At 41.4% G+C, this 27,652-nt stretch overlaps 1 protein-coding gene across 1 annotated transcript in view; it reads left to right on the top strand.

Annotated features, from left to right (window-relative positions):
- Positions 1-27,652, top strand: part of COP1 (COP1 E3 ubiquitin ligase) — a 1,660,397-nt gene that overhangs the window by 279,145 nt on the left and 1,353,600 nt on the right. Inside the window, exon 5 of the mRNA XM_044085965.1 lies at positions 17,247-17,366. Coding sequence (XP_043941900.1) covers positions 17,247-17,366 — 120 coding nt within the window. The remainder of the gene's footprint in view (positions 1-17,246; positions 17,367-27,652) is intronic.

Raw genomic sequence — 27,652 nt, 5'->3', positions numbered from 1 at the left:
AAAGAAAACAGGGGACTGGAGGCCGATTCTGGACCTAAGCCATCTCAACACCTTTGTCAAGAAGGAAAAGTTCAATGGTCACGCTTCAATCGATCCTCCCATTCTTGCGGAAGGACGACTGGATGTGCTCGATAGATCTGAAGGACGATACTACCACATCAAAATGGCCAGGGCCTCCAGGGATCATTTGCGCTTCCGGCTGGGAGCCAGTCACTATCAGTTTCGAGCCCTGCCCTTTGGTCTGACTACAGCCCCCAGGGTCTTCACCAAATGCATGGCGGTGGTAGCGCCTCATCTGAGGCGCCTAGGATTCCAGGTGTTTCCGTATCTGGACGACTGGCTCCTGTCTGCCACCACCAGGCCAACTGATACAAGCCAGGGATTACACCCTACAACTTTGTACACACCTTGGCATTTCAGTAAATTTCAAAAATCGTTGCTACAGCCATCACAGCATATCTTATTCATAGGAGCGGAATTAGATACGCGTCATTTAGTTCTAAAACTTCCTACAGAAAGAATGGTAGCACTTCAATTCAACATTTCCCTTCTACTGGCGTCCAGAAAGTCTCCGCAAAATTGTTCTGAAAGTTTTGGGTCTCATGGCAGCTTCTGTCATTGCGATACCATTGGGAAGACTGCACATGAGAGTGCTACAATGGCTTCTGTTTGCACAATGGTCATTCCAACAACTTCCACTGACTCACGAAATTTTGATAACGAAAACATGCAAATCACACCTAATGTGGTGGTTACAGACTTGCAACCTATCCAGCGGAAGACCATTTGTGCTACCCGCACCGTCAGCTTATTTATAACCACGGACACTTCCCTGATAGGGTGGGGGGGCATCTTTCAGGGACAGACAGTCCAAGGCGAATGGACCAATCTGGAGTACAATCTGCACATCCATGTTCTGGAGTTGAGGGCAGTGTTTTTGGCGTTGCAACACTTTGCTCCCCTCCTTCCTCCAGGGACCATTGCAGTTCAGACAGACAACATGTCCGTAGTCTGGTACATAAACAAGCAAGGGGGAACCAGGTCTTACCAACTATGCAGAGAGGCCATGAGAATTTGGCAATGGGCAGAGTCCACCGGTCGCTTTCTGATCGCAACGCACATCCCGGGGTCATCCAACGTCATAGCCGACAGGCTGAGCAGGGCAATACTATTGCCTCACGTGTGGTCCCTCAAACAGTCAGTTGCGAGAAGGATTTTTCGCAAATGGGGCCAGCCTACCTGCAATCTGTTTGCGTCTCCAATGAACGCCAAATGCAGGAGCTACTTTGCCCTATTACCCCCTCCAGGGGAAGTCCCCAGGGACGCGCTGGTGCACGATTGGCCCCCGGGTCTCCTGTATGCTTTTCCTCCATTTCCCCTGATGGCAAAGTTTCTACAGAAAGCCAACAACCTTCAGAGGACTATTATTCTCATTGCCCCGTTCTGGCCTCGTCAAATTTGGTTCCCCTTTCTATTGCGTCACCGCATTAGGGGACCTTGGATGCTGGACCCAGAGCCAGATCTACTGACTCACTCGTCAGGAGTTCCTCACCCATCTCTAGAATCTCTCCATCTAGCAGCTTGGCTGCTCCGCTTCCCTTTCTAGCCAGGTCGGTTCCACTTACATCGGCGGTTCAAGATATTTTAGTAGCTTCTCATAAAGTTTCCACTACTAAGACTTACACCAGTAAGTGGAAACGCTTTGTCTTTTGAGCGGAGTCACATCATTTGGACCCTGTTAGAGCTCCATTAAACAAGGTTTTAGAGTTCTTGACTGAACTATTTCATGAAGGAGCTTCCCCGGCTACTTTAAGAGTACAGTTAGCTGCCATTTCTAATTATCATGTAGAGGAATGTGGTGCGCCTATTATGGCTCACAGACTGTCTAAAGCCTTTTTAAAAGGTTCTTTTCATATCAGACCACCAGTCAGAAGTCCGACATCACCGTGGAATTTAAACCTGTTGCTCTCTAAATTGATGTTGCCACCCTTTGAACCAGCCTCAAGTTGCACATTGAAATTTTTGTCATGGAAAACTTTATTTCTAGTGGCCATTACATCTGCTAGACGAGTGTCTGAGCTTCAGGCCCTTTCTGTCAAGCATCCTTATTTAATATTTCATTCTGACAGAGTATCCCTACGCACTAATCCATCCTTTCTTCCCAAAGTTTGTTCTTCTAGTAATATTAATCAGTCCATTGAACTACCCACCTTCTTTAAGAACCACTCTAATAAATTGGAGTATATGTTGCACAAACTGGACGTCCATAGACAACTCAGATTTTATTTGGATAGAACAAAAGATCACAGGAAATCTGATCAACTATTTGTAGCTTTTGCTGACAGCAGAAAGGGCCTTGCAGTTACGAAACGAACTCTTTCTAAATGGCTAACTGACTGTATCACATATGTTTATGAAGCCTCTGATCAAACACTATCAACAAAGCCCAAAGGACATTCAACCAGATCAGTTTCTACATCTTTGGCTCACGCAGCTCGCTTACCACTAGACACTATTTGTGCGGCTGCTACTTGGGCTAAACCACATACATTTATATCTCATTACAAAGTGGACAGGGTTTCTAGGGATAGGGCAACCTTTGGTTCCACTGTGCTCAAGAACGTTCTCCCTTGAGTTCCTCAGGGTTATGGAGCTAGGACGCTACCCATGTGTAAGAACAGAGCGAGATTGAACACTCTCACATAAAGAAGTTATGTCCTTACCATAACGCTCCATGTGGAGTGTTCATCTCGCTTGTTATTACACTCCCACCCTTCCCACCCTTAGGAAGAACGCTCGATTTGGTGTCTGGGCTGGAGTATACTCCTACTGCTGTTGCAGTATTAGTGTTACTATCATACCCTTGGTATGTTTGTATATATGTACTTTTATGTATATAGTTTGGCATGTGTGCGTGCTTTATGTCTGGTTTGCTTGCAAACTAGATCTGAGGTAAAGGCAGAGGGGGATTGTGGGTATTAGATGTCCTCGAGCTTCTTCTCGATGCAGAGCTTGCAGTCGGCCGGCACGGAGCCGAGGATCGGCTCCGAACCCATGTGTAATAACCAAGGCGAGATGAACACTCCACATGGAACGTTATGGTAAGGACATTACTTCTTTTTAAAGAAAATGGCGTTGGCTTCATGTTTTATACCCCTGACGTCATGGAAGAGAAGACAGCAAACGACGCAGGACCCAAGACTTTGGCATTCAGGCCGACTGAGGGCAACCTGCCAGCAGATTCCCCAAATGTAATGACTGCAACAGTGAATACACTCTACCATCTACATTTATGGTAAGTGTACACAGCTGTACTTTCTCAATCTCGCCTTTTGTCTCACTGATGGGTCATATCCGATGTAGCGGATCCATCTCAGCCTTTCCAAAAGCTCAAGGCCTTCAGCAAAGCTCATGGGCATCCTCCCTGCCCATAGTGCAGTTCCCTATCTCATTTGCCACTCTGCGAGGAAGTTCATTAGCAAGCTCTGGGCTAAGTGTATTCTTTATTGATATTTCTGTTTTTATAGTTATACATACTTTAGCTGAGCTTTTTCCTCTTAAATATCTATCCCTCCTAACTTGCCTTTTTTTAGTGTAGTTTTTTTTTTTTTTCTTGTTCCCTTTTCAGCACTCTTTGTTAGCGTCCATTTAAGTTAGAGGATGTCTATCTCATGCCGTTTTAGTTAGAGGGCATTCTTTTCTCCCCTGTAACTTAAATGTTATTAAACCTTTAGAGTTGGTTGTTCCTGTGTGTCCCTGGTTAGAGTCCATTTAAGTTAGAGGGCATCTAACTAACGTCCGTTTTACGAATGTTCCCCCCCTTTTTCTTTCCCTTTAATTATTAAAAAAAAAAAAAAAAAAAAAAAAGGTTCCCCCTTTTTTCTTTCCCTTCAATTATTTCTTTCTTGAGTCCGTCAATTTTTAGAGGACTATCCTTGTCTGTTGGTGTAAGAGAGTCTGTACCTTCCTTTCTTGTAGTTTTAGGATGTCTCAAAAAGAAGGGAAGCTTCTTGGCTTCAAAAAAAATGTGAGCGATGTGGTAAAAAGATGTCCCTTTGTGACTTGCACACCTTGTGTGTGTACTGTTTGGGGCCTCTGCATCTACAGAAATCCTGTTCGATATGTCATGTCTTTAATCGGAGAGCAGTCTTGGAGTGAAAGAACAGATTTATTCAAAAAGGGTTGTTAAAACCCCCTTTTTCTGAGGCTGTTTCTCCCACATCATCATCTTCAAAATCGGAGAAATCTGAAAAATCATTGAAACTTCCTTCTCCGGCTCTCTTCAGAGCCAAAACAGAAACAGCCAAAGTTGACTGCTCCAATGTAACCATCATAGTAGTCAACTACTGGATCCAAGTCTCTATCAGAGCAAACAGAACCTTCTGCTCCGAAGTCATTATCTGAGCCTCCAACTCTGAAATCATCTTTGCCCTCTGAGTTCTGATATCGGAGACGATCCCTTCTCGACTCCCTTCTCTGATTCTAGCAAGATCCAGATCTCATACCCTTTTACACAGTCGACCAGGAGTTCCTTTGCTGAAGATGTGAATAGGTTGGTGCAGAGACTGTTAAAGATACCTGCTTTGGCCAGTTATTTATTGGATCTTATTCCTCCTCTGATCCATTTCTCGGTTTCAGAGCTGGAAGATTCTGACATCCAGCTTGTATCTGCATTAGGTCTGGAACCCCTTGCTTCTCGGATCTGGTATCTGCCCCACGCGTTTCCACCCAGTCGGAGCAGGAGACTTCTGGGAGTCGACACTCTCTGGTCGGGTACTGTGAGCTGGCCCGAATCTATTCAGACCCGACCCTACCTCTGGGGGCTTCGGCATGGAAGAGTTAGGCTTCTACATCGTCTTCGGAGCTTCTGTCCTCTGCTCCAGAAATTCTTTTGTCTCCAACAACCTGTTTGTCGGATCCAGGGAGTTCGTCGGAGCAGGAGCAGACTGTCTTTGAAGTCATGAAGAGGGTGACGACTACTTCCCAGTCCAAGACGCAGTTTTCATTGGGTCTTCCTTTCACCTTGGTGCAGGTGTCTCTGCCTTCTCACACCTGTGCACAGGACTGCAGAGATCCAGGCCTCAGGATGTCCTCAGAGGACTCCCCCTGTTCCTAAACTTTGCCGTAGTACCCCACTGAGGCAGTCCCTCAAGAAGATGCAAGCAAGAGAAAGTATCTTGACTCCACAGTGGGAGTCCATCATGTCTGATACTGGCCTCAGAGAAGCATAAGGGTCCCCACGGTCACTTCCTGAAGATGTCTCCTTTGGAGACATCCTGGAAATTTTAAAGCAGAGAGGTGACTGGCAGTCCACATCCCCTTCGGCCGAAGAATCTGTATACCTGAAGGCTTTTGGGTCTCACCCTTCAACCTCTTGGGTGGCCCCTCCTTCTAGTGAGCTTATTGAGTTAATCTATCGGAAGGCTTGGGAAACACCAGATTCTATAGAACCCACTCCTAGGGTGCCAAATAAATACATCACAGCTCCAAAGGATAAGGCATTTTTAACAAAAGGTGTAGCAGTTGATGCCATGGTCATGGTGGAGACTACAAAAAAGGAGTTATTTGAGACCAGTTCCTTTATCCATCCTCCAAATAAGGATTCCAGGACCATGGATAGGTATGGGAAGCATGCCTTTTCATCAGCGACCTTTACCTTGCGGTCACTGAATTAGCTCACCTATTTCACAAGACTACATAGGGACCTGTTAACGGAACTGTCAAACTCCCTCCAAGGAGCTGTAGCTGACACGGCACAGATAGTCAACGTGCAGCTCGCCACCCTCAATTCTGTTGTCAACTCGTCCATGAGACTCTCTTAATATGCAGCAGATGGAGTGAGTAGGGTAGTAGGTTCAGGTATCTCTATCAGGAGGCAGGCCTGGATGCACCTTTGCGATTTTGTGGAGCCTTTCAAGTCTTCCTTCGTTAACATCCCCTTTGATGGTTCCTTCCCTCTTTGGACCTAAAGTTAAAGAAATGCTTACCAGGTGTGAGCAGGAAGGTAAGACCTTATCTGCCATTGTAGTACATTTTTCCACACCTACCAGACCATTCTCTAAGGGTCAAAGAGGTAGTGGGAAAATGTGTTTCAGAAAATCACAAAGGTCTTTCCAGGACACACAAAGGTGGAAGCTCCCCCAGAAGCAGAGGGGGGAACAATAATAGAAGACGCCACTCTTGCGGCAGAATCAGGGCTCCAGAGAATCTTTCTTTGGCAGACCCTTCCAGTGCCCCCGGAGTGCCCGGCTACTTGTCTCTGGAGGCAGTCAGGGACTGTTTGTCTCTGCACCGCAAAACCTGGCAAAACTTAAATGACAAATGGGTTCAGGACATAATATCCAGAGGATACATCATTCCCTTCTCATTCCCCGCTCCCAACAACAAATTAGTTCTGGACATTCTACACAGTCAAAAGGAATGAGCAATACTAGAAGTTCAAAAGTTGCTCATAAAGAGAGTCATCCAAGAAGTCCCTGCAGACCAAGGAGGATCTAGAGCTTACTCAAGAGTCTTTTTATTTCCAAAGAAGACAGGGGACTGGAGACACATTTTGGACCTTGGCAATCTGAACAAATCCATCAAAAAGACCAAATTCCAGATGGTGACACTGCAGTCTAAGTACCTTCAGGATGTTTAATACCACATTTGAGTGGAAGGTGCTCCAGAAGGTACTTGCGCTTCAGGCTAGGTGCCAGTCACTTCCAGTTTCGAGCTCTCCCCTTTGGCCTCACTACAGCCCCCAGAGTGTTCACCAAATGCATGGCAGTACTGGCAGCTCACAATGATTGCAGGTGTTTCTGTATCTAGATGACTGGCTCATAACCGCCCCGAACAGGCATCGTCTGCTACAAGCCAGGGATTGTACTCTTTGACTTAGTTCCTCACTAGTTATTACCATAAATTATGACAAATCAGCTCTAGACCCATGTCAGAATTTAATATTCATAGGAGCAGAAATAAATACACCTACATTGATAGCAAGACTCCCTCGAAACAGAGTCCATGATCTTCACCTTCATGTAAAATGATTAATCAGGAAGACATGACCCTCTGCAAAGCTAGTTCTTCAGGTGCTAGGGAAGATGACAGTGTCTATCATACTTATTCCTCTAGCTCATCTACATATGAGGATTCTTCAGTGGTTACTGTCCACACAGTGGTCAATTCAAGATCTTTCGATGTCGCACACAATCCTCATAACCAACTAATGCAAAAAGGATCTTGAGTGGTGGATTCATTTTCCCTTAGTATTCCAAGGCTTGTCCCTTCATTCCTCTTCAACCCCAAGCCACGGTGACCATGGATGCTTCCCAAATGGGGTGGAGGGGCATTATCTTGGGAAGACAGTTCAAGGCATCTGTCAGGACCACGAGGCTCATTTGCACATAAACATCCTATAAATGTGAGCTATGCTCGTAACATTGCAAGCATTTTAAGACACACTCCCTCTGGGAATGATAACGGTTCAGTCAGACAATATGTCAATAGTCTGGTACATAAACAAGGAACCAGATCTTAACCCCTTTGTCGAGAAACTGTAAGGGTTTGGCAGTGGGCAATTGCTTCCAACCGTTTTCTGATTGCAGTGCACATCCCGGAAATACAGCGTGATTGCAGACAAATTAAGCAGGGCCATAATGGTCACATGAGTGGTCCCTCAATCAACAGTTTGCGGATGAGATTTTATGGAAATGGGGCCAGCCTTGTTGTGATCTCTTTGCATCACCCACCAGTGCCAAATGCAGCAACTACCTTGCCCTGATCCCTCCTATGGGGGAGTCACCAAGGGATGCACTTGTTCACGATTGGCCTCTGGGCCTCCTCTATGATTTCCCTCCAATCCCTCTGATTCCCAAGTTGATACAGAAAGCAAGTTTGTTCGAGACTACAGTTTACCCCCTATTGGCCTCCTCAAATCTGGTGTCCCTTCCTTCAGCCTCATCTTTGGGGACGAACTATGAATTCTTGTCCCTGCTTCAGACCTTTTGACTCACCCGTTGGGTATGGTACTGGCTGCTCCAGTTCCCCTGATAGCCAGGTTTCCTCTCCTTTCCTCCCCAGTCAAACATATTTTGTTATCTTCCCATAAAACTTCCACACAAAGATTGTACAAGAGTAAATGGAAGAGGTTTGTTGGGCCAGCGATAATCAGATAGATCCCTTTTTGGCTCCTATATGTTCTGTTCTAGAATTTTTAGAGAAACTTTTTCATGAAGGAGCTGCTGCTTCCACTATTAGAGTTCATTTGGTAGAGATTTCAAATTTCCATGTAGGAGAAAATGGTGCTGCGAGTATGTCTCACAGGCTTTGTAAAGCCTTTTTGAAAGGCACTACAGTGATAAGACCTCTGTACAAAAATCCAGCTCCTCCCTGGGATCTGAATTTCACCTTGACAAATATTATCTGTCCTCCCTTTGAACCTTCAACCACATGTGATTTGAAATTTTTGTCTTGGAAAACACTCTTTTCAGTGGCTATTACTTCACCCAGAAGAGTTTCAGAATTGCAAGCTTTGTCTGTCAAGCCCCCATGCCTAGTTTTCCTTAAGGACAGAGTCTCTTACGCACTAATTCCTCCCTTCTGCCAAAGGTTATGTCTGAAAGTAACCTCAGCCAATTCATTGAACTGCCACTTTTCTTCTCAAATTTCTAAAAAAGGAAGAGTATTCACTACATCTTCTGGATGTTCATAGACTGTTACGTTTCTACTTACACAGAACTTCATAATTTAGGAATTCAGATCAGCTCTTTGTGTCTTACTCTGACATTAGAAAAGGTCAATCACTTTCAAAAGTTACTTTGTCTAGATGGCTCACTTAGTATATCCTACATCTAGAACTCCAAGAATAGAGCTCTTTCATTCACTGTTAAAGCTCATTCCATCAGGTTGATGGCTACATCTGCAGCTTTTCAAGCAAGGTTGCTTTTGGATAACATCTGTGCTGCAGCTACGTGGGCAAAACCTCATACCATTATTACTCATTACAAAGTGGATTTGGCCTCTAGGAGTAGAGCCTGATTTGGTTCTATGGTTCTGAGGAATATACTCCCGTAAGCCTCCCAAGAGTCAGGTTGTTTGGGATGGTAAAGGTGCGATTGACAACAACACATAAAGAAGTTATGTACTTACCATAAAGTTCTGTGTGTTGTCAATCTCGCCCTTTATTCTCACACCCCACCCGCCATACCCCCTCCCTACACTCCTGGGAGACCGAGTAGTTATTGGGTTTGCAGATCTCCGTAGCCTCAAATATTCTGCCTTGGCCTACATATATATAGTTTCATAGTTTAGTACTAGGCTATCTGCCCTGAGGCATTTGCAAGCCTAGCCCTAGAGATGTGGCTATCGCCACCCCATGTAGAGGTACTAAGGTGTATAGAATACATTTAGAATACTGTGCCTTTGTCTAGTAGTGACACATTGAAGACCCCCTTACTTATTAAAATTAGTTTACTGTGCCTCTATTAAGTAGCGATACAGGGGTGACCCCCGGGGTAAACCTACGATCTCCCATCCACTCGTCAAGATTTCTCTTGAAGAAAGTCAGTGAGGGGCTCTGCCTAACATGGACTGGAATTTTGTTCCAGAGTATGGGAAGCCTTTGAGTTATGAATCTGTCCCTCCAGCATGTTCTGTTCATGTTTGTACTGAGGTTTAAATCTTTGGCTCTCGTGGTTCTTATGGATTTTGATTTTTTGAGGTGGAGCATGTCCATCAATTTCTGGTTGGACATGGCCTTGTATGTCAGGCACAGATCACCTCTGAGCAGGCGGTATGCTACTGAATAGAGCTAGAGTTTCTTTAGCCTGGCAGCATGTGACATATGTTGGAAACCCTTGATCCTCTTGGTGAGGTACTTATGGTGCGTCTCCAGCTGTTGTAAGTGCCGGGTGAGGTACATACCAAATGGGGCATTGTACTCAATCATGGGCCTGATAAGGGAGGAGTACAGGGGCACGATGACCTCCTTTGATCTGGATGTGAACCCCTTCATGATAAGGTGGGCAAGGTAGAAAGTCTTTCTAACCACTTTGTGGCAACGTGGGTGTCAAATGAGAGGTCACTATCAACTTGGGTCCCCAGGTCTCTCATTACTTTTTCAGTACTCATTGGGTTACTGTCTATGCGATAATTTGTGGGTATTTTGTTTTTCCCAAAGGGGATGACTATACATTTCTTGGCATTCAGTTTAAAGCCGTGTTTCCGGCACCAGTTGTCCGTTTCGGTGAGGCCTTTCTGTAGGATGTATGTGTCAGCTGGTGTATAGACTATGGCGCCTAGTTTGCAGTCATCTGCGAACTTTGTCAGCCACAACCCTCCCATGTTTGCTTTCACATCTGAGAAGTAAATGCCGAACAAGAGGGGTCCCAGGACAGAGCCCTGTGGGACACCACTTGTGACTGGCTTTGAGTCTGACATGGCTCCCGCAATCTTGACTTTATGGGTTCTGTTCTTTAGCCAGTTTGCAACCCATCTTGTGACATACGGATTTACTTTTAAGCTGTTTAGCTTTTCTATGATCCCTGAGTGGGGTATTGTGTCGAAGGCTTTAGCCAAGTCCAGGTAGGCTGTATGGACTGCCTTGCCCTCATCAGTGGCTCTAGTGACTGTTTCGAAAAAGCCAATCCGGTTTAAAAGGCACTGGGTGGGATCAAGTGTCTTTAGGTCCCCAATGTCGTTGTTTATGAGTTCCATAACAATTCTTTCCATAGCTTTGCAAACTAGGCTGGTCAAGCTTATGGGGCGGTAGTTCCCAGGGTCTGTAGTGGAGCCTCCCTTGTGGAGTGGTACCACTGTTGCTGTACGCCAGTGTTCAGGTACATATCCTGTAGTAAGGCTAAGGTTAAATAACATTTTTATATGCGGGTTTAGCTCCTCTTGGAGTTCACGTATCACGCAGCCGGGGATACCATCAGGTCCCATAGATGCTGTGTTTTTTGCTTTGTTGAGGGCGGTTCTCACCTGGACATCAGAGATGACAGGGAGGTTACATTCAGCTGGGATGAGCATTTCTTCTTTTGGAGGTGAGGGAGGGGAGAAATTTGCACTGAACCTATCTGCCAGAATGTTGGCAATATCTGTGAGTTCGGTAAATTTTTTGTTGTTGTGTACTAACTCTGAGCATATCTGAGTGTTTCCGCCCAGGTTTCTAACATAACTGAAGAATGCCTTGTGGTTATCTTTAGTGTCCTTGGCGATTTTTCTCTCAAAGTTGGCCTTGGATATTTTTATGAGAGAACGTAGCTTTCTACTAGTGCTGATCAGAGATGCCTTCCCTTTATGGGATTTTGCTCTGTCTTGCAGTAGCTTCCTTCTTTTGTTGTACAATTTGTTTATGGCTGGGGTCCACCAGACAGGACGCTTTCCTTTGGGGGAGAAGGTCTTGGTTTTATTTGGGATTGCGCGATCCATGCATTCTTGGAGATGTCCGTAGAAAGCATTTATGTAGGATTCAGCATTGTGGGATGTGGTTTCCATTGGCCCTGAGGGGATTAAATGATACCATCTCAGTCTTGAGAAGTGTAAAGTCGGCTTTTGAGAAGTTTCTCACTGTAGTCTTTTGTGCTGGGGGTGGAGGTGGTAAATGTATATCCAGGGTGATTAGTTTGTGGTCAGATCACACCAGTGAGGGCAATACTTTCGGTGTGGAGTATTTTGTCCCCATGTTTGTGATGATCAGGTCTAGTATATTATCCCCCCTTGTGGGAGAGGTGACTAGCTCTTCCATTGCATTTGAGTTTATGAATTCCAGGAACCTTTGGGCTAGGGTGTTAGAGCTAGAATACTGCACCCAGTCTATGTTAGGGTAGTTGAAGTCTCCCAGTATGATGGTATTTGGTGAGACATTCATATCTTCCAATGTCTTCAGGAAGGCTGAGTGAGGTTCTTGAGATTGGGAGGGTGGTCTGTAACATGCAACCAGTTGTATAGCAGTTTTGCCTACGGTTAGCTGCACCTGGATGGTCTCCGATGCTTCATGAGTTGCCACTAACCTAGAGGTGTGGGTATCCTTGATGAATATGGACACTCCCCCTCCTTTTGTGGTTCAGCCTGGGTTTTGGGGCCGAAAAGCATGATACGAGGTAAAGCCTGGTAGCGCTGGGGGTGCTCTCAGGAGCCTTGAACCAGGTCTCGGTTACAGCGCAGACATCGATGTTCTCCATACTGAGGAGTATATGCATATACACACACACGCTCGCGCGCACACAACTATATACTTTTATGTATATACTAATATTAAGAGAGGTTTTTTTTATTTGTATGAGTTGATGGGGTCAGACAAGGTCTGAGGAAGTTAGGGAACTGCATTATGGGTAGGGAGGATGCCCACGTGCTTTGCTGAAGACCTCAAGCTTTTGGAAAGGCCGAGACAGATCCAATACATCGGATCTGACACATCAGTGAGAATAAAGGTTGAGCTGGACAACACGCATGGAATGTTATGATAAGTACATAACTTTTTTTTCTGGACTTGTACACCATATTAGAGTGGTGTACTTGTGTGCTATTACTTATTATTTTTTCCCATTTTTCATTGTCAGCAGGCCTGTAGCTGACTGAAAAATGGGTCAAGAAGATGGTTGAGTGCAGGCTGTTAGGAATTGTGATCAACATAACATCCACATTCATTCATTTCAGAGAATGATGGCAATGTTAATGTGTGCTTTCTGTAACTAGTATGTTTTGTCACTTAAATAATCACCTCTGGACTTCAGCTGTAGTTATGTTTAATAGAGCTACCCCTGCGATTCTCTGCTCTTGCTTGGCTCTTATTGTGCTGTAAGAGTCAAGCCAGATCCTTGGCTTGGCTCTGGTTCCGATGATCTTCAAAAATCCCAGGCTTGCTCACCTTTAACAAAGACTTTACAACACATTTAAACAGCGGAATCCTTTATTCTTCAATAAAGAAGCTGTTAAGCCCCCACAACAGGCCTAGGGTTTCGCAAAAAAGCTTCATCAGTGTTGAGACCCCATACATTACATTTTATATCCTTTAGTTAATCCTTTGAAAAATTAAGCACTCAATAATATACCATTCAAACATTAAAAATGCAAATCAAACATAGTGGTAAAAAATTTAAGAAATAATTATAAAACGTTTTTCTTTTTCCTTTTTTGAGACACAGTTAAGAAATAAATTTGAAAATAACAGAAACATAACAGGGGCATAACCAATGAGTAAGGAGGAATAGTTGTAGCTTCTGTTTAAAAAGGGTTAATGAAGACAGAGATACGAGTTCAGTGGGTAGAAGATTCCAGTGCTTTCCAACAACATTAGAGAACAGGGAGTCTCCTGCCAAGTTGTTGGATTTGCAAGTATTGATAAGCAGTTTGTTTGAGGAGTGTAAATTCTTAAGATTCTTAAGATTGTTGTAAGGGGTAATGATGCTAGTGAGTATTGGAGTGTTGGTGGGTTGGTATAGGGTCTTATGGGCTATAGCAAGCTGGTGAAATTGAACTTGGTTTAGAAATTCTAGCCATCCAAGTTGCTTTAGATTAAGACAGTGATGTGTTCTAAAAGGAGAGGCAGTTGCAAATCTAGCAATATTATTATAGGATATTGCCAGTTTGTTTAGGTTGTTCTTAGAAAGGTTAGTATAGATAGGTGAAGCATAGAGTAGAGTGGAGATTAAGTGAGTTCTGGCTATAGCGGTCCTGGCTACTGGAGTAAGAAAGGGTTTGATTCTGTTGAGGGAACCTAATTTTTTGTTGACTGTTTTTACTGTGCTGTTTATATGAGTATCAAAGTTAAGGTTGCTATCTATTGTTATTCCTAGATGCTTGGTGGTTGGTTCAGGAAATATGAGAGTGCCATTATTAGTGAGAAATTTATTAGGGTGGACTTTCGGGTTGGAGTGAACAGTAAAAGTTTAGTTTTTTTGGGATTTAGGAGGAGGCAGCGGTTTAAAAAACATTGTTCTACAGTATTGAATGCATTTTGGGTAAGAGACTGTAGTTCAGTTGGAGAAGTGGATGAATAAATTATTGTAGAGTCGTCTGCATATGGAATGCAGCTGGTGTGAGGAATTGCAGAGTGGAGGTCATAGATAAAGATAGAAAATAGGAGTGGGGTTAGTATGCAGCCCTGAGGAACACCAGGGGAAATGGGAAGGTGGTTGGATAGTTTATCGTCCTATAGTACAGCCTATATAGTACAATCTATTGTCTAAGTAAGATTTAAACCAATTTATTACTAGAGGTTCAAGTGAAACGGATTTCAGTATATTTATCAGGAGCTGATGTTTGACCATATCGAAAGCTGTAGATAAATCAATAATGACTGCAGAGGAAAGAGTATTGTTACAGTTTTTGTTAATGCAGTCTGTGAAGTATAGGAGGGCACTGGTAATACTATGGAAAGGTCTGAATCCATGTTGACAGTTGGCAAGTAAGTTATTTTGGAGTTGGTGGTTAAGTAGTTGCTTATGGATGCATTTCTTCATTATTTTTGCTAGAGGAGATAGTAGAGCTGTTGGACGGTAGTTAGTTAATAAATATAATTTATTCCAAAACAGCTTAATATCATGCTACCAAAAATGTATAATTTCTCTTTTTACCTAACTAGTTTTTTAGAATTCCTCATGTAAACTTGGTTAATGTAATGCATCTAAAATAATAGTCCACCTTTTTTCTTTGTCTGAAATTACACATTTGTTTCTATTTAGGTAAAGACTCTTACGTACAGCATATCAATTCCAAAAATTGAAAAATGATCAGTACTATGAATGGTGGAGTGTTTGCAGAGCGGGCTTCTCTTTTTGACTATATAAATTGCTTAAATGCATGGCCAGCTTATATTTCCTTGGTAGGGAGGGTCTCCCTTATATAGAAGGTTCCATATAGGCATGTTGCCATGTATAGTAACCATGCAGCTTTACAAGTAATCAACTCTCTCGTCTCTGTCTTCTTGGACATATTAATTAACTTAAAATATTTAGCTTTAATACTATGTATACGCTGTACACAATTTTTCACAAGGTGAACATCAATGAAAACCTGTTTCAGTACTGTCACCCCTATTATATTTATAGTTGGTGAGAAACTGTCCAAGGGTTTTGTCTTTCCTCTAACCAAAATTGGATAATGGACTCCAACATTTTGAAAAATGTATCCCCACTCACTATGAGCCAATGTTTATTAATAATCTTTTTTGTATCATAAAGGTGTTTATGAATCTGTAGTGGTGACAGCAACATAAAGAAAGCAGTAGCACATAACTCTTCAAGGGAATCTCAAGCAGTAGGAAAAACATAGTTGTAAATCTGTTCAAGTTATTGGTTCCCTGCATTGTTCTAGCTCTGCAGACTACAGTGTCTTCTCTATCCTTAGTATAACTGCTTCCGTAATTTGATCTGTTCTCCTCTGAGATTACCCCTTTGTAAAAATATCTGCTTTAGATCACATTCTTCTTATTAAACTCTTCCTCAAAAGAACAATTTCTTTTAACCTAAAGAAGTTGTGATGTAGTTTTCTTGTGATGTGTGTTGGATGACAACTGCTCACATGTAATATGGTGTTCTTATGAAATGGTTTTCTGTACACTGCCATACAAAGTAGTATTGTCACATTAACATCCAAAAGTTAAATCATAAACATATGTAGCTGTAAAACCAATTCCATAACGATTGTGATTTTCTATGGAATAGAATGCTTCTTGCAAGTTAGTGTCATGGCTCTAAGGGCATCATTTACCCCCCATGTATGCTGATAACTGAAAACATATGGGTTGAAATTGAGTATAGATAAGACGATTGCCTTGGGAGCAAATGGGGGAACTCAGAAGAAGCTGAAAACTTGGGGAAAATAGTGGGACAGGTTAACACCATCAGGTGTCTGTAAGGCGTGGTTGAGGAGAAAGGAAGTCTAAATGAGGAGGTCAAAGCTCTATTCAGTGGTACTCCAGCAAACTGTCATAAAGTTAGGGATAAGGTATGACAAAGAAGCCGAAAAGTAAGGTGTGTAAAACAGTGGTTCAAGCGGGTCTATATTATATCATTGAATGCTTAAAAAAGCAAACCATGAATAATCGACCCCGTTTAAGCAAAAGCTTACAATCTCAAAAGCTCATGACAGAGATTTTTTTTTTTCCGAGGGAAAAAAATCGCTGTTCCAAAAAAAAAGAAAAAAAAATTGAAAGAATAAATAAAGTGGGAGGGTTCACCCCTCCTACTTAAATATGCCAACTCCGAGTTCGCACTACAGTGATGAAAGCGGCAAAGTAATGGAAGCAGCCAAGCAAATTCTTTCCCTGGGAAAGAATTTGCTTAAAAGCCGCTTCGCTGTTTTGCCTTTCTGTTTTAAGTTTGACCAAGACACATTCAATCAAATGTGTCTTCAGTCATCTAATAGGAACCCGTTCAAGTAGATGAGTGGTAGGAACTTACTGCTTCTAGCTGCTTTGGAACAGATGAAGAAGTGAGGGCTGGCATTAGCCAAATTAGCTTCAGTTGTAGAGAAGGTAAGAGATGCCAGATTACAGTGGTACTGGCATATGCATAAGACAATCTGGTGAGAACAGTATGAGAGAAAGGGGAAGAAGGCAAGAGGAAACCAAGAAAGTCCATTAAAGAGATGGATGGAGGAGTGAGACACCTGTGATAGTCAGGCATGACCATCAAAGAATGTAGAAGAGTGCTGTTGAATTAAGGAAGGTATGACAAAAATGTTTTTTTATTTTTGATGATGATAATAGTATGCTGTTTTCATTTCTGTTAACTGTTTTAGTTTTTCAGGTTACTTCTGAAGAAGCCCTTATGTAGAAGTGTCATTTCTAACAGTTACTTCCTGTTTGCCGCATGTTTTCATACCCTACTTTATCTAAATTTGTGTTGAACTCTTGGTACTTGTATACTTTGATTTGCATACAAGCCACCTTAAACTAATTTGGACAACTGCATTTTGTATACTCATTAGCCCGACAACCTAGCTTTTTACATCTTAAGTACAGTCCATTATATGGAGTCATAGGTGAGATCTGTATGTTGGTTCCACTGCTTGAGACCCCATTAGAGTTATTTCCTATTGCTTTCTGTATGTTGATGTCACCATTATAGATTTACTGTAAAGACTTAATTGTATTAAAGTTTGGTACTGTACTTTGTTGCCATGTTTATGTAGAGTAGTGCTTTGCGCTGATTTAAAATGCGCACCTGGTGATGCCTTTCTTAAACGTGTTATGCTCCTGAATCACATTTAAGTTGATTTCATAATCTGATTGCATTTTGTTTTTGTTTTGTCAACAGAATGGTCACAGATGGCAGATATTTCAAGATGCTCTGGGAACTGATCAAGAGAGTTTAGATTTAGCCAATGTGAACTTAATGTTGGAACTGCTGGTACAGAAGAAAAAGCAGCTAGAAGCAGTAAGTTGTATTGACAGGTTTCAGATAACAGAAAATGGTGACAGAAGATGTTTATTGGTGTGGTCCACTGTTCTAAGCTGCCTTTATTGACCATTTGTGTAATGTGATGTAACATCATACTTTTGACATATTCATATTAAACTCGTAGTATAGCTTGAATTAATGTAGGAGAGCCATAAATGAAGTGGGAATTATAAGCATAAATTGAAGTAATGTGCATGCTAATGCACGTCATGCAAAATAAGGCTGTAATGGAGATTTGTACTATTTTGTCACTGTTACTTAAGTGGTTCATTAATGTTTTGTATGATTTTTCTTTAAAGGCTGATGAAGTAAAATCCAGCAAAATTTCAAAATCGTCTGCTTTTAAAAAGCAGAGTGTTGTAGCAGTTATATTTGAGTTGAGATGACATCTGGCTAGAATTCCCCAACTACAAGCACACCACAATATGGTCTACAAACTCCTAGCCTGCCCAGCACTAAATAACATCATCAAGCCTTACAACCCAAATAGAACACTTAAGTCAATAGATAGAATGTCTGTCTTTACCTAAACCCTCCAAGAAAGCTGGAAAAAAAAACTACTCCTACTATGTTGCAAAAGCATGGAACACATTTCCATATACTGTGAGAACTACTACTAACCTTCTTGCCTTTAAATCCATACTGGAGCAACACGTGATCAACTCCTGGCTGTGTTCTTGCTCTGACGCAGGTTAATACTCTTCTCCTGACCAGACAAGACAGAATCTCTAATTCACTCTCTCCATCTTTTTGTATTTACCCTGCATTTTTCACTTGTGTATCTTGTAATATTGCATCTGTCTGGTTAAGATAAACATCTAGTTTACCATCTACCTCTTGTAACTTATGTTACCAGTATAAAATCTGTACATTCTCTGTAAGTAAGTGGAGCTTTTCTCCCCGTGGCTCCTCTGGAAATGGGTTCTTCCTAACCCAGTCGGACTAACCCAGTAAACCAATGTCAAATCAAATAAATGTTTAGTTTCATGTCCTCCTTTAGGACTAAGATTAGTAAGTGCTTAGCCTGGCCAGTAAAACCTTCCACAGGCCAAACTAGTCAGCCTGTTCCCTTTCATTTTTTTGAGTACTTTTCTTGTCAGAACAGATGTCAGTCATTCCTGCCTTTCTTCTTTTAGTGCTATTTTGAACTGTAGTCTGTCATTCCTTGTTATAACACCTTCGTAGTACAAGTTTTAGTTAATAGTTTGAAAAGAAAATGATACAGGGCAGTTGTTCATTTCCTTGGCTACTGTTGATTTTGTTTTGTAAACCACTGTTAGGAATGTTTACAGTTTTCTCCTATTGCACTGATGTTAGATAACTTAATTTTCATCAATAATGCCCATTTTTCCCTCTGCAGAGGTATTTTTTCCTGATATTTTTCTGAAACCAGTTATCTTCCAATCAGTGTGCCTTATTCTGCAGCTGCTTTTTGTTCTTGGACAGATAGCTAATTTGGCAGTTCCGCTTGTAATCTGATATGTTTTAGTACTTTTCAGAGTGGACTTTACACTGCTTTTTTTGTTTTTATGCTAAGACTTTGCACTCTTAATTTCTCATGCAGACTGGTGAATATAGTGTTTGTGTTTATTATTTTTCGGTCTTCTTAATCAGTCATTCTACATACAAAATGAATGTGCTTGTTGATAGTTCTGTGCTGTGTAGGTTCATTTGCCTTTGGATAAGTAATGCTACTCCCTCTTATTCCATAATGCAGAATCTTTGTGCTGTTTTTTTTTTTTTCCCCTTTGGCTACTTTTCAAGTAGTGGTTTGCTCCTGGTCCTTTCAACAGCCATGTTTCAGCTGCAGTGGCATTTGGATCCTTTATATCTGGGATTGGTTCTTCATTTTGACATTATTGGGATTTCAGGTTTGACCCCCTCTTAATAGTTGATGCCAGTAGCATAGCTAGGGTGGGGCAATGGCCCTGGGTGTAAAATGTTGGTGGGTAGGTCACCTGATCTTGACTTCTAATGCAGTACAGGCTTTTAAAAGCAGATACTGCATTAGCAGTTAAACCAGAGCTCTGTAGCGCTCTGTGCAGGCAGGGAATAAACTGTTGCAACTGTTTGCTACATTTATATAAGAATTTGTTTGTTTGGTACTTTTCCGTTATCGGGGCAGCAGATGTCATGAGCAGTTGGAATGTTACGACGCTGTTGCGTCTGAAAATTTGTACAAGATGCATTTTGATGCAGCCTTATCTTCACTTTCAGAGGCGTTAGCGTGGTAACATTCCAAAGGGTCATGACATGTGTAGTCCCAATAACAAACAAAGGACCATTGTTTGTAAACCAATAACCATCTGCTTGCATACAGATTCTGCTATTCTTTCTTGAGCTGTTAATCGACTTCATCAGGAATAGCAAAAAATGACCGTATATTTAAAGCAATAACCATCTGCTTGCAGACAGATTACGGTATTCTTTCTTGACCTCTTAATCTACTTCCTCAGGTATACTGACATGTATTCACTACATTCTGTGAAAAATGCTTCCTTGTGGTGTTTCAGCCTTTCTCCCTATTTTCGAAGGTGAAGGCATTATTCTTGCACTTTTTTCTGATATGGTTTATATATTATGCTAATTAATTACATTGCTCCTAGAAGCACTTCAACACTTGCATTATACACACCACCACATTTTTTTCGTTCACAGAAAACATTTCAAGCTCTGTGGTTCTTTCGACTGCTTCTGACATATATACAGATGCACCAGCATGGTAACATTCCAACCGCTCATTTAAATATATAATACATTTGGTGACAGTCTGCAAGGCAGGCTTACATTTCAACTTCTGATTACAGCTGTTGCCCTGATAGTGGAAAAGTACCGTTTGTTTGTTTATTTATTTAGTTAGTTTGATAATGCAACTTTCAAGTAGGGTCAGGGCACTGAAACAGGGCCTGAATTGCTAGCGGGGAGGGGCTGTCGTGCATCTGGACACCTGGTTGGTGTGCCAGTATAAGGAACATTTATATATTTAAATGTTTTTGCTTAATTGAAAGGGGTCTGTAATAAGCCGATCTGATTAATACAGTGAAGTGCTTATTTGTTTTTGCTGTTCACTTGGAGTGTGTGGGCTGCTGGTTCATGGTACTGGTACAGGGCACTGGTTGAGCCAGCTATGCTTCTGGTTGATTCCTTCCTCTTATTATGACCGTAGTCACTAGTCACTGTATTTTCTTAGTTTTTTGCAACTTTGGGGTATTTTCAAGTAATCCTTTTCCCCTTAGGAGATGGTGGGGGCCCCTTCAAGATTGACTTGTTTTGTTGTGACTAGTTTCCTTACTGATAGCTTCAACCTTAACTTCATTCAGTTCTTGATACTTCCTTGATAATCTGCAGGATACTTCAAGGTTAACATGGACTCCACTGTACTCAACCTCAATGCCTTAAGGTTCAAGGTCCCTTCTCTCAACCCTGAGATCCCTTAGGGTATTTAGATTCCTTCAGTAGTCTTGCCTTCCGTGGATTTGACTTCAGTACTCTTGATCTTTGCTACTTTTTTTTTACCGATATCACCTCTGGAATGACCCTTTCTTAGAGGTCAACCTGAATTCCTGTGGACTTCTGTCAGTATCATCTCAACCTGCCATCATGTAAGGGGTTGAAATATTTCCATAGAAGTTCATTTTGGTGGCTTCGTGGTCAGCATTGATTCCATCTACATCCTTTGAGGGTTGGTTTTGAGCTTGTACATCCCTGTTGATTTTTTTGTTGTTTGAGGCTAACCCGTCTTTCCACTTCTTCCCATCTCTTGCCATTTCTTCTGGCATCACAGTTAGTGGTCCTGCAGGGATTCCTCCTTTCAACTTGGATCTCATTTTCATGACTAGTATGCTGTTATACTTCAGGTTATTCCTGACTGGGTCTCCTGCCACATAATTCTTCTGGTTTTGTTTCCTCCTTACTTATTTCCATTTAGTTTCAGACTCCTGGATCTACAGCCTTAGATTCCTCAGCTGTCCTGTTTGCACTGGATTTTCTTTCAAGTCTGTATGGCTCCTTTTCCCTCTAAATGCATAGTGTATGGCAAGGATTTGAGGACCTTCAGATGTTTCTGCCCAGAGGAACCATATAGAAGGTAGGCGTTTATTTTATTTTATTTTTGCATGCCCTTGTATTGGTGCCACTGATACCAATTTTTTTTTTTCATTTTGCTGCACAGTCCTTTCAAACTTGTTAGTTTACTGAGATTTGGCATTTTTGGCAATGAGGTTGATATTCCTTTCACCTTTTTTTCTTCCCATAATCGTACTTCTCTCCATACTTCTCAACCTCTTGCAGCAAAAAATCTGGACAAAGCCTAACAAAATGGGGGGGGGGGCAACCCCCCCCCCCAAAAAAAAAATAAGGACGGATTTTAAATATTACTCTTATAAAGTTAAAAAGTTTCTAGAACAACAGGATTTGTCTTGGCGTGCATTTTTCTGAAGGATATGAAGTCTGAAACACAAATGTGTATCATTATTTAGTGACTTCAATCCTCAGAAAATCCCAAATTTTATGAGGAACAGATAAAAATATGAGGCAAAAATCTGGACATTCTGCGAAAATCTGTACAGTTGAGATGTAAGTTCTCTCTGTTCCATCATATTGTAGTGGTACAAGACATCCCTTTAAGTGCCTGGTCTACCCTTGCAACTTAATGCATTTCTATTTTGCAGTGAGTCTGGGACTCCTCCTGAACTACATAATGTGGGAATGTGCTCCAGCAAGGGAACATTTAGTGTTTGTGGACTAGGATGTAATTTAATTTGAATGTTGTCTGTCTTTCTGCTAAAATGCTCATAGACTCAATATTGGTAATGTTAAGGGCAGATGCTGGTGTGTTCCAGTGATCCTTTATATGACTTTATTTGCATTTTTTTCCACACCGGTTAATGCTTTTGCCTTTACTTGGACCTTGTTTATGATCTTATGTAGGGACTTTAGAGACTATGTGGGGTATATTGACCATGCTAAGAGATTGCTTAATAATCTAATGTGGAATCTTTTGAGCTGATTGTCTTTCTTGGGACTTTGGTTTGTAGGTTTGATGCAGGGTCTTCTGAGATGACCGCTTTGCTAGGACCTTCTTTAGGGGTCTTGTTCAGGGTCTCCTGAGCTGATCTCTTTATCAGCTATATTGAATGCTTTGGTGCTAGCCCCCCTGCAAAATAGTAGAGGTGATCTTATTGCTTTTTCAGTTAAATGATTTTAGACATTTTGATCATTCAGTGTTTTGGGTTTAGATGTTATTTTTCAACCAAATGAACATTAGACATTATGGCATTCGACATTTTGAAGGTAAACCATATATGCTGAAATCCTATTTTCTGTCCTATCCATAAGGAACACCAAGAAGATCAATATAATATTCTGCTACATACCTCCAGGCAACAACTCGCTCATAGTAGAAGACATCCTACACTGGACAAAGGACAATCTACCTCAGGAAACAATCCTACTAGGAGACCTTAACACTGACTGGGCAGCCTGCAACTCCAGCAGCCCCTCTACACATATCAATCTATATGGGTTCTCTCAACTAATTAAAGAATCAACTAGAATAGATGAGAAAACAAAGAGAGAATCCATACTGGACTGGACACTAACCAACTATCCCAAACAAAACTATACAGTAGGCTGTCTCCCAGATGACTTAAGTGACCATCTCCCCACCTTCCTACTCCAGAAGCACTCCAATCACCCCAAACCAGTAGTCTACAAATTTGTACGAGATGACCGTAACCTTACCCCATGATACCTAAATACTGTCCTAAGCCACTGCAACTGGGAACCACTACGGACACTCGGGTTAGACCAGGCTGTAGACTACTTCAATACTACCTTCTCTAACATCTTTAACAGTCTAGCTCCCAGCAGAAAGATCAGAGTTAAAGCCAACTACGCACCCTGGCTAAATAGGGACACCAGAGCCTTACTAAAAGCTAGAGATAAAGCCTGGATAATCTGGAAAACTGACAAAACCCCTAGCTCCAGACAATACTATCAACAGCTTAGAAACAAGGCCAAGGCTGAATCCAAAATAAACAAACACAACTATTTTCTTAGCGCCCAAAGGAAATATTCAAATAGTCCACAAAAAATTCTAGCATTCCATTAACTCCCTACTAAAGCCAGGCAAAACCACAACCCTAGCACCCATCTCTACTAACAATGCCCTAGACATAGCTTCTCAATTTAATAACCATTTTACTAAATTCATATTAGCCCTGTCCAGTCAAATAACCAAAAACAGTCTACCTCAGTCACAACCTAACCTATCCCACACCACCCCCTCTTTCAGCCCATCACCAGTGCCCACCTCAACTATCAAAAAAACTCTTCCTAAAACTAAAGCCAACCACACTAGCAGCTGATAACATACCTGCTGCATACCTAAAAATGGCTAGTGACTCCCTATCATATCCTGTCTCTATCCTTAACCGCTCCATACTAGAATCCTACATACCTAAACTCTGGAAAGTATCTCGCATCATTCCTCTCCATAAAGGAGGTAATTCTTATGAATTCTCCAACTACCGTCCTATTGCCATCCTTTGCCCCTTATCCAAAATTCTTGGATGCACTTGCAAGTGATGACATTTCTTAACACACACAATCTACTATCTACCACACAACACGGTTTCCGTCCACATCACAGGACTACCACAGCCCTTCTGTCCTTCACTAATTATATAAACCTTCACAGGAATGATAACAAATATGTATCAGCCATTTTCCTAGACCTCTCAAAAGCATTTGATATGGTCTCCCACTCCATTCTACTAGACTCACCAACATCATTATCCTTCACCTCCTCTACTATAGCCTGGTTCAGAAGCTATTTGTCTGACAGGCAACAATCAGTCCAGTGGAAAGGAACTCTTATCTACACAACTTCCAACCACCATAGGAGTCCCACAGGGCTCTATACTGGGCCCGTTATTGTTCTCTATTTTCACAAATAACCTCAAATGCTCTACACAACATGCCACACTCATACAATATGCGGATGATTCAACCCTGATCTGCTCCGCCTCATCTCCCACCACCCTACATACACTCACTCAAGATACCTTTATCTCAGTAGAAAAATGGATATCTGGTATCCAACTAATTCTAAATCCCAAAAAGACAAAACTGCTACTATTTACCCCAATAGAAAAAAAAAAAACTCTCCTTTACCATAACATCTAAGGACTGCACCACCATCTCCCCTTCTAACCACACCAAACTTCTGGGAATTGAAATAGACAATAATCTCCACTTTGATGTTCACATCTCACATACCATAAAACTAGTACACAAAAACTAGGCTCCCTATACAGGCATAAGTCCTTTCTCTCACAAAAAGCAAGAGTCACTCTTGCACAAAGCCACCTCCTTTCAACTCTATTATACGCAGCACCACTCTTTACCCAAATCAGACAATGTGACCTAGACAAACTAGAATCATGCTACAATAAAATAGCCAAGTTTGCTACTAACTCAACCTATAGAACCCATCACTGTGCTGCACTAAAAGAACTAAAATGGCTTGAGCTACCACAGCTACTTAACTATCACCAGCTGGGCACAGCCTACAATATTCTCAAATATCCTGAAAAAAACCCTCATTATCCATCCTACTTACTATCTATACTGCAAACCGGTACCTAAGATCCAGTGAAAAATCTCTCCTCTCCATCACCAAGGCTAACAATAATGCAGGGAAAGCGCTCTACTCCCACACTGTTGCCAGAAATTGGAACTCTCTTCCCCTATCTGTGTCCACTGCCCCCTCCACATCCATATTCAAAACCTCCCTCAGATCACACCTTCTTAGTACCTGGTTATGCCCTTGTATCACATAACCCTACCCATACTACTATTAACTCCCCAAATTCCTCTCTGATCACATGCTGGAGCTCTGATCCCCTGTAGGCTTGGTCATCTGAAAGGGTACTTTTAACTGTAGAATCTTACTTGATATATTTTCTTTTCTTACCAATGTATGACTGACATTGTCTTTTTACCCATGTTCTATATCTTCTTTTAACTGGAGTGTTTTTATTAATTCTTGTTATATTACTATGCTCAGCATACATGATGTAACCTGTTTTGTGTATTATGCTGGATGTACTGTATTTGTATAACCTTCTGAAAGCAAGGAAACCAAAGAACAAGGCAGAAGCCCTCACAGTCCTAAACGCAATTTATTAAAACAGAAAATCACAGCGTTTTCGCCACACACATATGGTGGCTTCTTCAGAGGATACAAAGGCAACCAAACACAAGCAGTTAAATACTGAAAGTTAATTGAAGTCAACTGCTATCAATTAACCACAAATTATGCAAAAAGATGCCTGCATTAAACTGAAGAAGTAAAATGCAAAAAGCCTCAGGCATAGTTTAAATACATGCTAAACTGTTGATGTAGTTAAAAGACTGTGACAATACAAAAAGACCCAATATTTTGACACAGTCAAACCCAAATAAAATTCAGTATATTTCCTAAGAAATAAAAATACACAAGAAGAAAGTGTCACAAAATTATATGTACATTTAAAAAGCAAAATGCTAAATAGTCATTCCCAAGTATACATTATTTTAAAAAGGGGAACGACATAATAAAACAAATGAGTAACTTTTTACTAAAAGTTAATATAAATTCCAAAGATGTAGACAACCCACATCTAAAGTGTGACCTTAAAATTAAGTAAAAGTACTAAGTGTAAATATAACAACCTAAGCCAAACCTTGCTAGGTCAAATACCAACAAAAAGGTAGGAAACAGTGCCACCAAGTGGCTTGACACTGTACCCACACATAGTGGGCTAATGCAAAAGGACTAAATCAAAAGTGTCAAGGCAAATGTGATTCTTAAAGTAAAAGGGAACAACTATCTCATATACGATTTTAATTTGAGATAAGGTGCAATATTACAGCTTTCATTCAACGCCCAGGGGTAGAAAGCGTTAAGCTTAAGTTGCCAAAGCAATTCATTTGTCTCAAGTATAAGAGCACTAGGTCCACCACGAGGATGAACAGGAGGTGGTCAATCCCCATGAAAGAGAGCATGCCCAGGAAAAGAACAGATATGCTTGGCAAGGGCATTATCAAGTCTCTTATTCCTGATGGCATATAAGTGCTGATACAATCTGTCTTTAAGCCTTCTGTCCGTCTTTCCGACGTAGAATGCTGGACAGCATGTGCAAAAGGCAATATAAACTACTGTTTTCGTATCACAGGAAATACGATGATGTATAAAATATTTCCTTCCTTCAATGCAAAACTACTACCTGTTTTAATATGTGAGCAGAAGTTACAGAAGCCGCAGGCAAAAGAACCATTAATTCTAGCACTGCAAGTGCCATAAGGAGTCTGTAACAATTCTTTGATGTTTCTACCTCTTCTAAACACTACAACAGGTCTATCACCTAACTTCTCACCTACAGGTGCATTACTGGTGATAAAAACCAGTTTTAAACAAAATGTTCTGTATTGCATACGAGTTCACCCCAAATGTGGAAATGAAACTACAAGTAGAGGCCCTATGAGAGGCAGGTTCAATAGGAGACGTGGCATCGGAAAAGTTGCCAGAGGCACTAGATCTACGAACCGCCACAGTGCAAGGCGACTCTTCTTGAAGCAAGAGAGGTCTGTAAAACCCGCTATTTCTTTTATTCAAGACCTCTTCTATTAGTTCAGACACAAGAGTAGCTGGATAGCCACGGTTGACAAAGAGGTTTGTCAAAAATTGACATTCAACGTTAAAGTCTGACAATTGACTACAAATTCTCACGGCCCTCACAAGCTGCCCTTTGACTATTGCTTTTCTAAGTTTAAAGGGGTGAGAACTGGTATAATGAAGGAAGGAATTCACGTATGTATCTTTCCTATAAATTGTGGAAAATAACCTTCCTGTAATACCGTCCCTAGTCAGTTTTACATCAAGGTAATTCATACTAACACCATCAAACTGGAAAGTGAATTTAAGAAACGGTGTTGTACTATTGATGTAATCGACAAAACTCTGTGCTGTTAAATGATCACCCCTAAAAAGAATAAAAATGTCATCAAGGTAACGAGTATAGTAGAAAAGTTTACCATTCCACTCTGAGTTGTTTAAAACAAAATTTCTTTCCCAATAGGACATAAAGAGATTGGCTACGGCTGCCCCACATGGGGAGCCCATGGCAACCCTCTTTGAATGTAAATGTCTTTTTCAAACAGGAAATAATTTGATGACAAAATGATGTTAAGCAACTCAGTAACATTATTAATGACAT

This window comes from Protopterus annectens, chromosome 10.part0 (assembly GCF_019279795.1).
Source record: "Protopterus annectens isolate FY-2018-M chromosome 10.part0, PAN1.0, whole genome shotgun sequence".
In the NCBI taxonomy this organism is placed as follows: Eukaryota; Metazoa; Chordata; order Ceratodontiformes; family Protopteridae; genus Protopterus; species Protopterus annectens.
Note: the sequence above shows the minus strand (reverse complement) of the source record. Positions and strands in the feature narration are given on the sequence as shown.